General features: G+C 51.6%; 4 protein-coding genes across 4 annotated transcripts; 3 read left to right on the top strand and 1 right to left on the bottom strand.

Moving 5' to 3' along the window:
* Positions 1–1,466: 1,466 nt before the first annotated feature.
* Positions 1,467–3,373, top strand: N7539_002803 (NCS2 family permease; the record flags this gene model as incomplete). Its single annotated transcript, XM_056932406.1, has 4 exons — positions 1,467–1,556; positions 1,592–2,533; positions 2,602–2,706; positions 2,771–3,373. 4 exons carry the CDS (start codon positions 1,467–1,469, stop codon positions 3,371–3,373), a joined length of 1,740 nt encoding a protein of 579 aa, XP_056792365.1.
* Positions 3,374–5,621: 2,248 nt separating this feature from the next.
* Positions 5,622–6,224, bottom strand: N7539_002802 (uncharacterized protein; the record flags this gene model as incomplete). Its single annotated transcript, XM_056932405.1, has 3 exons — positions 5,622–5,651; positions 5,709–5,803; positions 5,870–6,224. The coding sequence occupies 3 exons, from the start codon at positions 6,222–6,224 to the stop codon at positions 5,622–5,624; spliced, it is 480 nt and encodes a 159-aa protein (XP_056792364.1).
* Positions 6,225–8,583: 2,359 nt separating this feature from the next.
* On the top strand, positions 8,584–10,843 carry N7539_002801 (uncharacterized protein; the record flags this gene model as incomplete). Its single annotated transcript, XM_056932404.1, has 9 exons — positions 8,584–8,730; positions 8,793–8,862; positions 8,942–8,989; positions 9,068–9,170; positions 9,247–9,488; positions 9,562–9,882; positions 9,960–10,217; positions 10,280–10,619; positions 10,702–10,843. The coding sequence occupies 9 exons, from the start codon at positions 8,584–8,586 to the stop codon at positions 10,841–10,843; spliced, it is 1,671 nt and encodes a 556-aa protein (XP_056792363.1).
* Positions 10,844–14,872: 4,029 nt separating this feature from the next.
* erg27 lies at positions 14,873–15,931 on the top strand (the record flags this gene model as incomplete). The annotated part of the gene is made up of 1 exon (XM_056932403.1): positions 14,873–15,931. One exon carries the CDS (start codon positions 14,873–14,875, stop codon positions 15,929–15,931), a length of 1,059 nt encoding a protein of 352 aa, XP_056792362.1.
* Between the last annotated feature and the right edge of the window lie 478 nt (positions 15,932–16,409).

Genomic DNA, 16,409 nt, shown 5'->3' with positions numbered 1-16,409 from the left:
AAGTTTTTGTCCTCAAAATCTTCTCCACAAGACGGTGGAGACATGGCGAGCTGAAGTACATACTTAGTTACTTGCTGTATGCACTCGGCAGTCAACACTCAACACTGTATAGTCCATATAATGTATCATGTACAGTGCAGCCTGGCAATAGGTGACTCGGCAGATTGAAAGATCTGTACTTCTTTGATGCGTGTGATGCGAATCAGTGACTTGCAAGCTGGTACTATACGAGTACACACGTGTCGAATCTCCGAAGAGTCGAAGTGTGGGCAAATCAAAGTCGGTTCGGTGGGTGAGATTTCCCCCTCGCCGTCGCCTATGAACATGTCACGATAGAATGAGGCATCGATATGATGATGAGCTCAGCCTCATTGTTGTGTTGGATGCTGTTACGTGAGGAGTTCTGCACGGCAGGGTTCGAGTATATCAAAACGGAAATCCGACTTCACTTTGCAGGGTGGACTCGGCTCCACAGCAATGGTGGAGCATTGCATTGTCGGCAATTCACTTCAGAGCCTCAGGTTGACTCATCTTCTCTGGACCAGCATGTTCTAGTTTGTGTATGTTCGGCACGTGGTGCCCTATCAAGACGGAGGTGACATACCTAAAATGTGGTGTAATGCGGCCTATCGAGACTCGTGACTTGCGACAAGAAAGCCCTTGAGGCAAGCTAGGCTTCTTGCCAAGGAGGGTGCCGAGAGCGCGCCTTTCGATACGGTGATTCGTTACATTTTTTTTTGGTCCGTCAGCTATCATCTTCTTTTGTTTTTCTTTGGCCCGAACCCTCGTACGCATGCACCAGCCCCGCTGCCATCGAACCTTAAATCTGCCCGCCAGAAGGGCTGATGGTCTGAAAAGTGCCCTGACCAGATATACCAGCTCACAAGAGAGTACATCGGTGTCTGACAGCCTCTTGGCAAGACCAGTTGCTTCATTCTCCGCACGAGGCTTGTATCTCTATTGCATGTGATCGCCTGCCGGAAGAAGCAATTGTCTGTCTACTGACTACTCTATCGGCCGACGGGTAGAGCAGCCTCGAACCCATGGAACGATCTGCTGTCGGCACCCCAGAGGCCTCGGGGACCAATTGCCAGGGCCATCGGGGCGGGGGGTCGAGGGTATGCCAAGCCCGCCAAGGCCCCCATGCGGTGGATTCTGGAGATTTCGTAGATAACCATTCAGTCTATTCCACTGGTCAGCTCAGAAATTTCGAGGCTGCAGCTTATCTACAGGGCCTGGTGGGCGGAGGAAATCGGGCAAATCTGGGCTTCCTGCAGCCCTCTTAAAGGGAAATAGGGCGGCGGTTTTTTTTCCAGACCTGGTCCTTTCTTCTCTCTTGTCATCAAGAACTCGTTGTTTCGTGACTTGACTGAATAGGCCGTTGAGCCGTATCTGCGGCTCCTGACTTGCCAGCGCTCACGCTACACTCGAGAAGAGACATTTGGAGGACCATCACGGCGACCAAAATGGGGCTCAAGGGTTGGATTCATGACACAAACCTGCGCATCGCGCGCAGCCCGGTGGGAAGATGGTTTCGTCTGGAGAACTCCGGCCACGTGAGTGATCGCTGCGATATACGCAAAACGAACAGTGGAGTAATGTGATACAAAAGCCAAGGGAACGCAAGGGCAGCTTCTTCTTCACCGAGCTTCGCGCCGGTCTTGCCACCTTCTTCGCCATGGCCTACATCATCTCGGTGAATAGTACCATCACCTCCGAGTCCGGTGGTACTTGTGTCTGCCCGGCCGACAGCATCGCCGACTTCTGCGCTACCAACCAGGAATACCTGATTTGTGTGCAGGAGGTGAAGCGCGACATCGTGACTGCCACTGCCGCCATTGCTGCCCTGTCAACTTTCTGCATGGGTCTCTTTGCCAATTTGCCCATCGCGCTGGCCCCCGGCATGGGTCTCAATGCTTATTTCGCCTACACCGTGGTCGGATACCATGGCAATGGGTTGATCCCGTATTCAGTCGCTCTGACCGCCGTCTTTGTCGAGGGTTGGGTGTTCCTGGGCCTCACCCTTCTCGGCATGCGACAATGGCTAGCACGTGCAATTCCCATCTCGATCAAGCTCGCCACTGGTGTTGGCATCGGTCTTTACCTTGCCTTGATCGGGTTGACCTACAGTGCTGGCATTGGACTGGTTCAAGGCGCCACATCTACGCCGATCGAGTTGGCTGGATGTGCGGCCGAGCACTTTGACAAGGAAACTGGCTTGTGTATCAGCAGCGAGAAGATGCGCAATCCTACCATGTGGATCGGGATTTTCTGTGGTGGCTTTCTCACCGTGCTCTTGATGATGTATCGGGTCAAGGGTGCGATCATCATGGGAATTCTGCTTGTGTCGATCATCTCATGGCCGCGTTCGACTCCCGTGACCTACTTTCCTCACACTGCACTCGGCGACAGTATGTTTGATTTCTTCAAGAAAGTGGTGACGTTCCACCCAATCACCAAGACCCTCGTCGCACAGGATTGGAATATTTCCGACCACGGTGGCCAATTCGGCTTGGCCTTTATCACTTTCCTGGTATGTTCTCAAGTTGATATCTTGGCTTGGCACGAAATTGCATCGGTGACTGACCGTGGCATCCGCAGTACGTTGATATTCTCGATACAACGGGTACTATGTACTCGATGGCCCGATTCGCTGGTGTCATCGACGAACGCACGCAGGACTTTGAAGGCAGCGCCATCGCCTACGTGAGTGTTCCCCTTCTCGTCATCTCCAACTTGAAGAGGCATGGCAATTGACCAAATACTCTAGATGGTTGACGCCATTTCCATCTCGATCGGTTCTCTCTTCGGCAGTCCCCCTGTCACGGCCTTTGTCGAGTCTGGCGCCGGCATTTCCGAGGGCGGCAAGACAGGCTTAACTTCCTGCGTGACGGGACTGGCCTTCTTCATTTCGGTCTTCTTCGCCCCCATCTTCGCATCCATTCCACCCTGGGCCACCGGATGCACTCTCGTGATCGTGGGCACTATGATGGCCAAATCCGCAGCGAACATCAACTGGCGATACTTTGGCGACGCGGTCCCAGCATTCTTGACCATTGCCATCATGCCCTTCACCTACAGTATCGCCTACGGTCTCATTGCCGGCATCTTGAGCTACGTCATCCTCAACGGTACAGCCTGGCTCTTGGAAAAGGCCAGTGGTGGTCGAATTGTGCCCCCGAACAAGGACGAATCTGACCCATGGTCCTGGAAGGTTCCCGGTGGTGTTTTGCCTCCGTGGGTGAAGCGCGCTGCTCACGGCAAGAAGGACTTTTGGCGTCAAGATGAGGAGCAGGCTGTTCATGATGACTTGGGCTCTATGGAATCCTCTCATGAGCGTGTGGCTATCGAAAAGACACCGCATAACGCTTGAGAGCCTACGACAAAAGCTTTGTGATACTCATGTGGCATTGCGGAGAATGGGCATTATTGTTCAATACGGAAGAAGAAGCTTGAGACAGGGAAAATGACCTGGACTGGCACTTAATATACAAATTTTCACGAATCTCTATAGACATCTTATCTTAAATGCCCCAAATAATAGCTTACAGCCGCTCAGTCAAGCAGCATTGCTCGCATCTCTCTCACGACTTTATTTGCTCCTCGTTCAGCTGTGGTGCGGACGGTTCATAACATGTGAAGTATCAAACGTCAACTGTCTAATATCTGGTGCCTTGAGCCCTGCCCATGACATGTTTTCACTTATTCGACCAACCGTACCAGTGTATATTTTTGAAACTTCTAGGCCCGTTCAATGCCTCTTGTACTGTCCAGTGTCCACACATTGAGTGGCATTCGCGTGTTGAGTGAAGACGGAAGGTCAGCCAAGTCGGCTGATAAGAAAGAGCACCCGAGAACGAACATAGCGTACATGGACTCATTCGATGGGCTTTCTAGCTCATCCTACTCATTCTCCCGGCTGCCTGATGATATGATCACACTAATAGAGTGTTTAAATTCAGATCCATTAGCGTCTTATACCAATCGATCTGTCGAGCATATAATTGTAAGAGTGCCCGTCGTTGGCTCCCAGGTCCAGCACCTACCTGGTATGGCGCGTAGGTGTAGATCGGCTTCAAGTTTAGTACGTTATTATCTTGACTAGGTAGGTACTAGGCAGTTTACGTCTAAAAATTCACCAAGGTTGTATAATTTGCAGTCAAAGACACATGTCCGTGCTTTCGATATCCCCGAAAACATATACGTCAACTGAAAAAAATGGGGTTCTGCTCAAGAAATGACAAAGACGAAAGTCAAACCTACCTATGCCAAGATAATCCGAGGGCGGGAGTTGCCCAGTGAATATATCAACGGACTCGAGGTTGCTGGAATGCATTCACAGCTTCGAGTAGGGAAAATTGTGATTTCTCCATCTGGCACCAAGCACTCTTCGTTCCTCTACCTTGCTCAACCTGAATGACTACGCATATTCCCGTCGAAGATTTGCCGAATCTGGTTCTTACATCACTGCTCCTGTCAAACGCCTCGAATACGTCACTCGCATACCTATCTGCAGGGAGAACTCCCGGGAACGTTCCAAATGACAATGGCATCGGGAATACTAGTTGGTAGTTTTCGCTTGTTCTCCGTACAGACCGTTGCTAATCGAGAGAAGCAACAGTATAGTCCTTCAAGAGCATCGAGGGCTTTTGCACTCAATTATTCACGAGGCCTCCCTCGCAAATTCAGCTGGAGGCGGATTAGGGTCTCTCCACTACTGACACGCTAGACCTTGGTACCTAGATCGCTGGGTAATCCCACCATTTTCAGAGCATTTTGACGATGCTTCTCCAATCTTTTAATGAATAAACCCTCCAGCACCCTTGGATTACACATGAATGGGACAACTAAATTCGGAAATCATCCTTGAAGACTTTCTCGATTGGTAAAGGATAGTTCGTAGTAGTACATAGAGAATTCTGTAAGTCGACGTCCACAAAGTTGCCGACAACCCTTACGTGTCAGTCATTGCCGTACTTCAGAATCAAGTTTGACTACGTGCTGGAATATGCTTGCTTGGTGTCGCTGGGGTGATCTGTGGTCAAACTTCCTAACTCATATCTTAGGTGGGTAGCCTGGTCCAGTAGGTAGCGGGCTGTGATCTATGCTTACGTCTGTGTGGTTGTTTTGCGCTACGTACAAGCCCTGGAGTGCAGTCGTAAAGAGAGACTGATAGATCCGGTTTCCGTCAGTCGTGGTGGTTCAAATAGTACAGAATCATGAGTCAATGAGGAATATGTCAGTATAGACTTTAGAATAGAAGATTTCAGTAGCCTAACCAAACAGAGAACTAGTGTCGCACATTATTTACTCCCGCTTGGGGGCATGCGATAGTGGAATTCTGAGCTCTTTGACTGCGATATGGACCAAGATCCGGTTGACCTTCACAACAACGTCTCGTAGAACCCTTCACGTAGTAGTGAGGACGAAGATTGTTCAGACTCGTCTCAGCACAGGAGCTGACATGTGATCACATGATATATCATGAACAGGGATGCAACTTGCGCGAAGAAACGCTGGCTCTCCTTTCATCGAATAACCAAGCAAGCTAGCCTCGTTTCAGAAGTGGACCCAGCAACCCATCAGCTGGGCCACGGCCCGAATTTTGCGTGGTGGATTAATCATGGCATTGCAATCATATCACGGAACACCTGCCTGCTCAGAGTGTCTAGTGTCTACAATGTTCCGTGAGACAAGTGAGTGCTTACCCCCCCCCCCCCCCCCCCCCCCCCCTGTTCACCCATGCTGGCGTCCGTTGTCCGGCCGGGAACACGCTCTTTGGGGAACGCCGGGGGTTGCTCGTCTGGTCAAATTCAAAAATAGCAAGCGTTGGATCCAAAAAAGCCAGCGCGCGGTCGGCACGCCGTACACACCGTGACAGCTTCTCTTCGGAAGGGCGCCCACATATCGCACCAAGCTCCTGGGAAGAAGCAAAGCCCCAGTGAGACTCTTCGCTGCGGAGGACCACGGCCTCCACCTGAATGCACCCCGAGACGCCCCTTGTCTTCCTTCAATGCTTGGCAGATGAGTTGTCTGATCTGGCTACGGGCGAGCACGCCACTAAGCAAAGTCAACAGCCAGTTTAGGGAGTAATCTCCACAAACGGTGGCAACACGAGCAAGAGCCTTGATCGGGCATTGATCTGGTCTAGCCATTCCGAGACCGATGGAGCCGAGTTCAGAGCTTTTGGGCCCAAGGAAGGCGACCAAAAGGAGATTGAACATGGTCAGCTGCAGATACTCGAAAGCCCCGATCTCGCTAAGCCTAGCCTAGCGGTCCTCTGATATGTGCAGTTCGGACACCAGGTGGCAATCCAGAAAACTCTGAGATCTCGTGATCGTCAAGTGCTGGAAAAGTATCCCAAAGATTGAAGAGCCTCCATTTGACATACGAGACTTTGTCCTATAAGAAAAATAGTAATAGACCCCCACTCGAAGTCACAAGTAAAAGTGCACGTGAAGCGGCAAGGCCTTTAGTTGTTTCGCCTCCGCATAGTGATCACAAAGTCTTGCAAGTTGACTAGGGGCTCGAGATTGACATCGATTTGACCTGATAGGGTCTCAGCTCACTGGACCTCCTGATGCCGCCGAGTCAAAGCATCTTACGGTGGGACCGGACCATGTCCATGAGATCCGGCTCCTAGCCTTCAGCCCATGCAGATGGTTCCTTTTAGGCTCACATGCACTAGGACCCTGACTGGAGAACGACCCTGAACGGGGAGGTTCACGCTGAATCATGCTCAATCATCAAGCCGAGCCCTCCGAGATGAGAGGTCAAGAAGCGAAGCGTTAACCGCGTATCCGAGCGGAGACGAGGTTAATGCGGCGACCCTTTGGGAAGAAAAGGGAGGAAGGACCGAGCCTCTACATGATTTGGCAGTTAGCTTGATTCGGACGATGGTGAGATGTTGGCACGAGCTTTGATCCCAGGCAGGCTTGTGCTCTCGCCAGGGAGCACCCAATCACCTGTTGTGACTTAAAATTAGCCCTTTTTTTCTGCACGCGACGAGCGCTCAGAATGCGGAGGTACTCCCACAGCATCCGAATCGGCCAACATGGTCCGACTGTTCACACGTAGGGTGCCGTTTTCTTGTCCCTAATTTGGCGAGCGTTGGGATCATTCGACCAACAGTAAGTGTAACACAGGGCGACTGCATGACAATCGGCATCGTATTCTAGAGGTTTACAGAATAGCCAACAGTTGATTATCGTGCGACTCGAAGTAGGGCTGAGCTGTCGGGATCGCTCCGCACGCCTACCCCAGGAAATGATGGCATGGTTCATGTTGATCGCATTGAAAGACGATCTTCCAAAGCAGAAAAAGGCATCTTTTCCAGCAGCGACTCAATTGGATGTGTGGGCGACCAAAGGATCCGAGCATGCACTCCAAGCCAAGCGACTCCGACTACGGGCAAGGCCATACAGTGAACGAGCCCGCGAACGAATTCCAGTCGGGCCGATATCCAACAAGCGAATGCACTCCGAGAGAGCTCCCTTGTCCGAGCTAGTCAACATGCGAAGGTCCAAAGTCAAAAAATCAAAAAGTCAAAAAGCATGGGACATGTCCAGGCTCAGTGCAGCAGAGAAGTTGTGGAATGGCTGTAGTGACTGGGGATGACAGTTCCAAACAGGTTTAGCGGGCTGTGGGGGCGGACCCGTGTAGAATTAAGAACGGAGAGATCCTCCGCTCAAGCAGAATGCAGTCTTACCTTACGGACTCACCACACGGAAAATTGAACCACGCGCTTTCTGAAGGAGGGTCCATAGCTGAATTTTCTTTTTTCTTGTTTTGCTTCATGAGTCACGTTCGATTCCAATGCTCACACTGACCATGATTCAGGATGTGCGTGCAGGCCAAGGGTCGAACTGGGCGAAGAAACACCCCACAGAAAGAATTTCCACGGATCCATGAGGACCGTTGCCGAGGGATGCAATATTGGCGCGGGCCCGAGGAATAGCGGATTAGGGTCGTGAGCGTGCACCACCCGCCCAATCATGGGGACGCGGATCAGATTGATGATCTGATTTGAAACGCAGCAGAGACGTTTCCCAAAGAGTCTGAAGTTGGCAGAGCAAAGAGGCGAGAAGAGTCGAGAGGCGTCCACTACTGTTCCTGCACTGCCGAACCAATCATTCGCTGAACACAATGCCCCTACGGGACATAGGGCCGATACCCCAGAGAATGTGTCCTGATTCTTTTAGGACGAGACCTGGACTCTTGAATGCGGTCCCTCGAGCTCTGGTCCGACTGGGGAGTGGCCCGATTCCAATCAGGATACGGAGCTGCTCATGCACGCCACACCCCCAGACTCTATCCCGCGGCCAGATGCTGAGAGAGATCCGGGGGGAACTTGGGGTCACAAGGTTGTCAGGTCTCCGCAGAGTCCCAAATTTGACTAGCTTACATCGAGGAGATGAGACCTCTGCAAGGACAATCCGAACCGATCGCGTGGTATATAAGTCGTGGAGCTCCCTCGCTCCATAATGTAGGCTCATACCTGGTATCACCTCAGCAGAGTCCCTTCTCCCCGGATTAAAGCATTGGTCAGTCCGGTCTAGGGTTTCCACTTGCGACTTCATCAACATGTCGGAGCAACACGTCTTGTCGGAGAAACACGTCCCTGAGGAGGTGCACGGCATCTCTACCGCCACCGAGGACACTCCTCATGTCATTCAGGGCCACGGCGAGACCGCAAAAATTGCCGGTGCAAAGACCAAGGCTGTGTACAATGTAAGGCGGAGAGCAGACTCAAAGAACCACTCCGAGAGAGGTCACCATTTAACGGGTATTAGGCCGAGCTCTTCGCAGCTATTGAAGAGACCAACATCCGCCGCTGGAGCAAGGAGTCGATCCACCTCTACTGTACGTGGCATGATAACAGGAGTCTGCATACTGGGCAGCCATGAAAGGCGATTTACTGACCTACAAACCCTTGACACAGTCTGTATCTTCGTTGCATTCCTCTGCGCATGCGCCAACGGTTACGATGGTATGTTCTGAATTGTGATGGGTGGAACTTCCTGAGGTTGGGAGACGGTGGAGAATGGATCAGCTAACCTCAGATAAGGTTCTCTTATGGGATCTGTCCTGGCTATGGACCAATATCAAAACGTGTTCCATGTCGGTATGACCGGTCAGAAGGTTTCGGTCGTCACCTCGCTTTACACAGTGTAAGTCTGGCTCGCCACAGCCGCTTTTCCAGAAAAACTCAATCGAGACTGATGCTTTCTTTGTACTTGCCCGCAGTGGTTCCATTTGCGCGACTCCAGTCAGTGCCATCCTCGCCGACAAACTTGGTCGCCGAAAGTGTATGTTCACCGGAGGTTGGATTATCATCATCGGTTCCGTCATCATCGCCAGTGGAAGCACTCTGGCTCAGTTCGTCGTGGGACGTTTCATTCTCGGTGTTGGTATCCAGGTTATGGTCGTGTCTGCGCCTGCCTATGCCGTTGAAGTCTCTCCTCCTCACTGGCGTGGACGTGCTGTCGGTCAGTCTCATCCCTGCTCGCGGGTCACTCGATCAAGACCTCAACCTGAATTTCGCAAACTCACACGTGATAGGCTTCTACAACTGCGGTTGGTTCGGTGGTAGTATTCCCGCGGCCATCATCACCTACGGTACCAACTTCATGGGCAATAACTGGCAGTGGCGCATTCCCTTTGTCTGCCAGTGCTTTGCCTGTATCGTGGTCATTGTGGCTGTCTGGTTCATCCCCGAGTCGCCCCGTTGGCTGCTTGCTCAGGGCCGTGATGAGGAGGCTCTTGCTTTCTTGGTCAAGTACCACGGAAACGGCGACCCCAACGCTCGTCTTGTGCGTCTGGAAATCGAGGAGATGAGGGATGGTATCCGCATCGACGGTATCGACAAGAGATGGTGGGACTGTAAGTCAAAATTACCCCAATCACCCGTCGTCAACGCCTGTTTTTCGAATGCTGATTTAATTAACCTTCATTTGCAGACCGACCATTCCTGTTCACTCACAGTGGCCGCTGGCGTTTCTCTCAAGTTATCATGATCTCTGTCTTCGGCCAGTGGTCTGGTAACGGTCTTGGTTACTTCAACTCGACCATCTTTGAGATCTTGGGTTACAAGTCTAGCTCCATGCAGCTGCTTCTCAACATTGTCAACTCGCTTGTCTCTGCTGTCGGTGCCGGTATCGCTGTCATGTTGACCGATAAGATGCCCCGTCGTCCTGTCTTGATCTTCGGCACTCTGGGTAAGCTTCTGTCATTAATACTCTCCTCTAGCCAAGTCCGTCGACTAAACATCCGAATATAGCTTGCGCAATCACCATGGCAGTCAACGCCGGCATCTCGATTCCCATCGCCCAGACTGGCACTATCAGCCCCGACAAGGGTCGGGCCGCCCTGGCTTTCTACTACCTCTTTAACGTGGTCTTCTCCTTCACCTACACTCCCTTGCAGGGTGTCGTTCCCGCCGAAGCCCTGGAGACTACCACTCGTGCCAAGGGTCTCGCCCTGTCCGGTTTCATGGTCAGCTGCATCAGTTTCATCTCTCAATTTGCCTCTCCCATCGGTCTCGGCAACATTTCCACCAACTACTTCTGGATCTTTGTCGGCTGGGACCTTTTGGAGGTCGTCTTCTGGTACTTCTTCTGGTATGTGTCTCTTGATTGCGCCACTGGCGCCACCCCATGGCAACGACTTTGATCAACACCCAAACTAACGCGCAACTTTTAGTGTCGAGTCTCAGGGCCGAACTCTCGAGGAGCTTGAATGGGTCTACCAGCAGCCCAACCCTGTCAAGGCTTCTCTCCAGGTGGACAAGATCGTTGTTCAGGAGGATGGTACCGTTACCGAGAAGATTGACCACGAAGCTTAGATGCCGTATATCTCGCACTTCGGTGTCTCAGGCCGAGTCCAAGCTTGAAGCATCAATCACTAGATGTGGAATGATTGTGCTCCCTGCTCCGAGGGAGACTGCAAGTTGATGTGGTCGAAAGGTTACTTTTGTCAAATATGCCTTAATTTAGTTTCTTCGCTTCCCTGCGATAATTTCACATTATACCACCGAGGGAAAGCTCCATTTCATTATATTCATCCAGGTCGATTTCTGACTAGTTCAATGTCTTTCAACTCTTGTTCCTCAAATGTTATTTTTAATTGGTTGCCCAAACAGCATCATTCCTTCCCACGAGCTTGGGTGCTCCTTACTTTTGGCTTATGATTCTGTCATGATCTGGAGACGGGAGGGATGGAAGCACCAAGCTCGCCGCCAGTGCAAAAGGGACGCGGATAGCTATGCCGGTGGCTTTCCCTGTCCGAGCAGGCAGGGGTATGTTGGCTGGATTGTAGGGTGTTTGCCTTCTTCATAGGTCTCATTCCTCCCCCCCCCCCAACACAACTCTCTTGTTCCATCGTACTTCTGGGTCTTGAGCCCGAGGTTCCTAATGAACCTGGGCGGTAAATCTTTTAGCGCGAGGAATCGGTATCAGTGTCGAAGCGTTTCCGGATTGAGTGGAGAGGGTTCGTGCTGCCAATCTACAGGAAATGGAACTATGGGCTGTCTATCCTGAGACACGAAGATAGTCAGATGAAAAAGCTGCGGTATGCGGTAACCTATTCACATAAGTGGTTAACTGGCGCCCACCAAATCAGGTAGCAATGAGCCTCATCTGACGGGCGAATGTCAGTTCCAGGCAGGATTCGTTCCTGGTACATAAATGCATGTATTAACTACGGCTTGGACGAACGTGATTGCCCTATGAAGTACTCTAGATGCATGGAGTGGCTGTTGGGCTAGCCTTGTAATTTCTGGCCTCTTCAGATGCGCGACTCTCATTTAACTCACAGGCTATCCAGCGAATAGCTTGGGAGTACCGATGCAGCCGTGTCTTCAAGAAACTGTGCATCCCAGAGCACATCGCCAGTCCACAGGCTTGAAGGATCATGTGACGTATGCGATCTGAGGTCAGCTTGACATTGGAAATCAAATCTTCTCGTTCCCAGTTCTAACCACATCATGATAGTACGAGGAGGCTACGAGCAAGACTCTACAATATTGGTGTCTCACCGCAATGAAGACCTCAAACCCTATACTCGGCTTTTGCATTCGTTCTTGTTCACATTCGGGGCTCACATCGCCCAGGAACGGGCCCCATTTCCTACGCCTCAATCCAAGCCTGTTTCAACGGTGGCGGGATGCGCTTGAGCTCCCCTCGAGAAAACTGAATGCCTGCCTGGGCAGGTCTTTCAATTCATGTTTCAGATGGCTTTCCTCATCACTAGCCCCTTCCAGGCGGAGTTTTTGACTCCTCCAATGCTACGCCACGATGATCGCGATCTCATGGCTTCGACATCATTCTGGCGGTGAGCTACCGCCTCATCAAGTCCGCAGTACCTCGGAAGGTTGCTCGGATATGACAGGACCGAGTCAACCATATTCATAATTCCAGTCGTGGGCCAAGTGACGGCCCGATACCCAAAACCCAAGTACCCACTACCGCGATATGGAGTACTCTACTGTTCCCGTGGGCGCGACCAGCCACCTGCCACGCTGGCAGTCTGTCGTCTGTGCATCGCCTCAGTTACACTTTCCTTTTTTCTTTCAACTTGTTAGCATTGCCAGTCTTTGCGGATGATTTCCTTCAGATGGTCTTTCTTGGGCTCTTTGCGCTCACAAATCAAACTCAACTCTGTGTGGAACAATACACCTTGATCTGCACTTCACTTTGGCGAGGTCAAACATTGAGCATCCAGTGCCAATTGGACCGTCAAACGAGGCGAGAACCAGGGTGCTGGTCGTGAGCCGCTGCCACGTAGCGCGCTATCGTGGGTTTGGGTTGGCCCCGGTTTTTTTCTGCTTGCCCCCGGATGATTTCTCTTCAAAAGGGTTGGTCGAAAGATGATGTGCGCATGGCATTCTGCGGGACAACGCAACAATGGCTTCACGCTGACAGCCAGCCTGGACCGTCTAAGCGACGGCAAGTCGATGTACAATCACTCCTGCTAGAGGCCATCGATAACTCTCGCGATGTGGAAAACTGTGGAGATCGTGGGTACTGCGTGTCATTGCCACTCGAGGTGGGTGAGGCATTCAAAGTATGACTTGAAAAAAGGGCATAAACTGCTCTCCGGGTCTACGTGGGAAGGGACCCTTGAGGCGACATGATGAAGTCAAAAGTCATGCCTTACATTGGTCGTAGGCATCTCGCCATTAATGAGATGGGTGCATGTCGCTCAAGAGCTTTTATATTCTGAGCCCATCCAGTGTCGTTTCGACTGCCATGTCTAGTTGTCTACATGGAGATCGGAGTAGGAAATTCAGGGTGCTGTAACAACGAAACACTCTCAACACTGACATGTAGTCGACCGGAAGACACACAAGTGCATGGTATCCTACCATGCTTGTGGTCTCCGAAAACTCAATGAAGTAGGTGTTGCCCAAATCTGCTGGTACATCGACGACACTGACGTGGCAAACACACAAAGGCATCAATTCGAGAGAACAAGATCCTCTTGTCCCATTTGGGCCATGATCTTACGACATGCCACGATTCCCGATATACTTCGCTGCCCGAAGCTCTACGGTGACCCACCAGTACCTCGCCGCCCTGCGTCATCCTGACTGCCTCGTCGGTACCATCCTGGTCACTCGCCCAACTTACTCGACTACTCCGTGTTCGTAGTCGTAAAACCCATCCTAGTTGGGGGCGCAACTCATCTTGAGGCTTTGCCTTTTGCAATTGATCCTCCTCACCAAGAAGAAACCCACAAATCTGCCTTTCACCTCACGGCCATCCCCCACTTTTACGGGTGAAGCCATTGTCTCGCCCTTTCCTTGGCCTCTCTGCCTCTGCATCCCAAACCCACCGCCAACGATCGTCATCCCCCCCGCGAAGCTTCTCGAGCTACACCCGCAATCCCAATTCCTCACAGAAACGCAGTGTGCGCCCAGAGTTGCACATGGCGGGCATTGTGCCTTCATACTAATTTCCACCATCGCCAGGTTCCGTACATGATGTATCCAGTATCGGTCTCTATCACTCACAAGTGTTTCCTTTTGCCTTTGCCTGCCTCCGACCGTGCCTTGCGTGCTTAGCGATCTCCCTGGCAGCTGCACGACGTCCCACCTTCGCCACAATACTCGATGCAAGAGACGCATGTGTCACTCTTTGCAGTCGTCGCCAAACTGAGTACCATCAGGCTCCTTTGCACAAGTGGACCGCGCTCGAGGAAGCGATCGTGGCGGATAGGAAGCTCCTTACTGCTGTAAGGCGGATTCGTTTTGTCCAGCGATCCGGCGGGAGTGCCGCAAACAGATTCAGAGAGGATTCCAAGGGAAGAAAAGAAAAGAACAAAAAAAACGTCGTGTGTGTGGTGTTGTGACTCGGGGTGATTCAAGCTTGACTTGGTCTCCATCTGGAAGCATCACCGGCTCCAGAACTGCGTGGGGAGGTTAAGGAGTGCAAGAAGTTGGAGCTACCACTCTGAGATCAGTCAGATTGACCTCCGGTTTGACCGCAGCGCCCTTGTTCGACTCAAGTCGATTGGTTCCCAAGAAGGACTCCAGGTACGAACTGTACATGCCGCGGAGCATGCTGCAGGCGTCTGCGTTTGAGGGTCAATTAGGGACATCTCTCTCTCAAATTTAATTATCTACGCGCGCTATTCTGTGTAAGTCCTTTGTTTGTACCCTTTCCTTTTCCTCCTTGTTTTTTTTTTCTTTGTCGTGCCGCCTACTCTGGTCGATCTTGAAGTATCTGGGGAAAGCATCCCCCTTCATATGAGACCTGCACACTTTTCCTGCTCAACCTTGGAGAAAGGTCGCATTCAAGTCTCATTCGGTGTCTTGGGTTTCACCCACAGAGACATGCATGACAAAACTCAATTTGATGAATCATTCGACCCGATGGCTAATTTGCAGGACGATGCCCAGTGTGAAGGCGCCGCTATCGAAAAGTGGATGGCCTCCTCCGAGGTGGATCAGAAGGCCCTAGGCAACTTCGCGGCCGGGACGGCCCTCGAAAATCCTTACTTGTCTGCAATGCTCTATCGAGTGCTCGGGGTGTCGGTAATGTTGTCCAAGAAGCTGATACGGGCCCGACGTTTAAGACGACTGGACACTACGCGTGAAACGAAGTCACTGCAATTGTACCACCACCTCATCTGGCTATCGCGGGAGGGTCTAATTATCCTGGAGCATTACGTCTTGCCTTTGGTCGCCGCGTTTGTCGAGTTGAAGGTGCTCACATATAAACTCCGCGCCTCCTTTTACCACATCTTCGTGCTGTTCTACAATCGTCCCGTCATTATACCCCCCGATGCCGACCCGCCGGCCGAGCTGAAGCGTGATTCGATCTACAACCCAGATCTACTCACTGCCCTGGAAGCATCGGCGATCAAGTCCCATGGGAGAACATCTCGACCACCGGGCCTTGCGCCTGTCCAGCCCCCACAGAACGCTTCCTCCTTTCTTCTGCCGCCATTGGACTACACCAGCACCGCAACCGCCTGTTTCAACTACGCCTCGATGCTAGCAGACAAGCTCCTCCCAGGCTCACACCCTTTACGCCTCTCCGTGAAATTAGAGTACGCGGCCTATCTCTACGACTGCCTCCAAGACCCAGTTTCCTCCCGACGTCTTGCCAAGCGAGCCATTGCGGACGTCTACAATGCCCAAGAAGGCATGGACGACGAAAGTTTCGAAGATGCCGCCGAGATCGTCGGCATTTTGGGCAAGATGGTCAAACGGGGAGGCAAACCTGGCAGCAGCACGGCTGCCAGCAGCGTCTCCCGAGGCGAGCATTCTCGAAGTCGAAGCAGTCAGTGTCCTTCGCATTTCGACATCAGTGCACCGACTACTGTTTCTCCTGGGCCTGTCACAAAGCCTTCTCCTAATCCGTCTCGCGCTGCTGTTGCGACACCGGAACCTGCGGTGCCAAGTACGAATATGATGAATCCAATTTGATGCTTCCCCAAGAATTTATGATATAGATCTTTCTCACGTTGAACGAAGCGTGTCTACTTGTTCTTTTGCCCTTTCTTCCGTCTGTGTCGCTGCTACTTCTGTTCCGTTTGCTGCTTTCTGCCTCTCCTCTGCACGGGTGGTTGTTCTGTTCGCGCATGACCTTCGACCATGTACAGCCTACCTACTCCTATGAGCGTATCTATCAACTGTGTTTTTTTTCTTCCATGAACTTGAATCATACCTACTGCAAAAATTTTGGCTTTATGTCTATACCAGGAGTCTTACCAAAGCATCTAGAAACACATTCCACGTCTAGCTCTTCTGCTGGAACACGGCCTGTGCTCGGAATGCAAACACCAAATTTCTCATTCAATTGTTGTTTCCTCGATTTGCTTTGTATACAAGCTCGTAAACTCGCCGAGGGAATACCGAAACAAACTGCTTCGTAGTAAGTATAGTGCCGTATCTGTGTGGAAAA

This window comes from Penicillium diatomitis, assembly GCF_028827545.1.
Source record: "Penicillium diatomitis strain IBT 30728 chromosome Unknown utg000003l_segment0_segment0, whole genome shotgun sequence".
NCBI lineage: Eukaryota > Fungi > Ascomycota > Eurotiomycetes > Eurotiales > Aspergillaceae > Penicillium > Penicillium diatomitis.
This window is presented reverse-complemented; position numbering and strand designations above follow the sequence as displayed.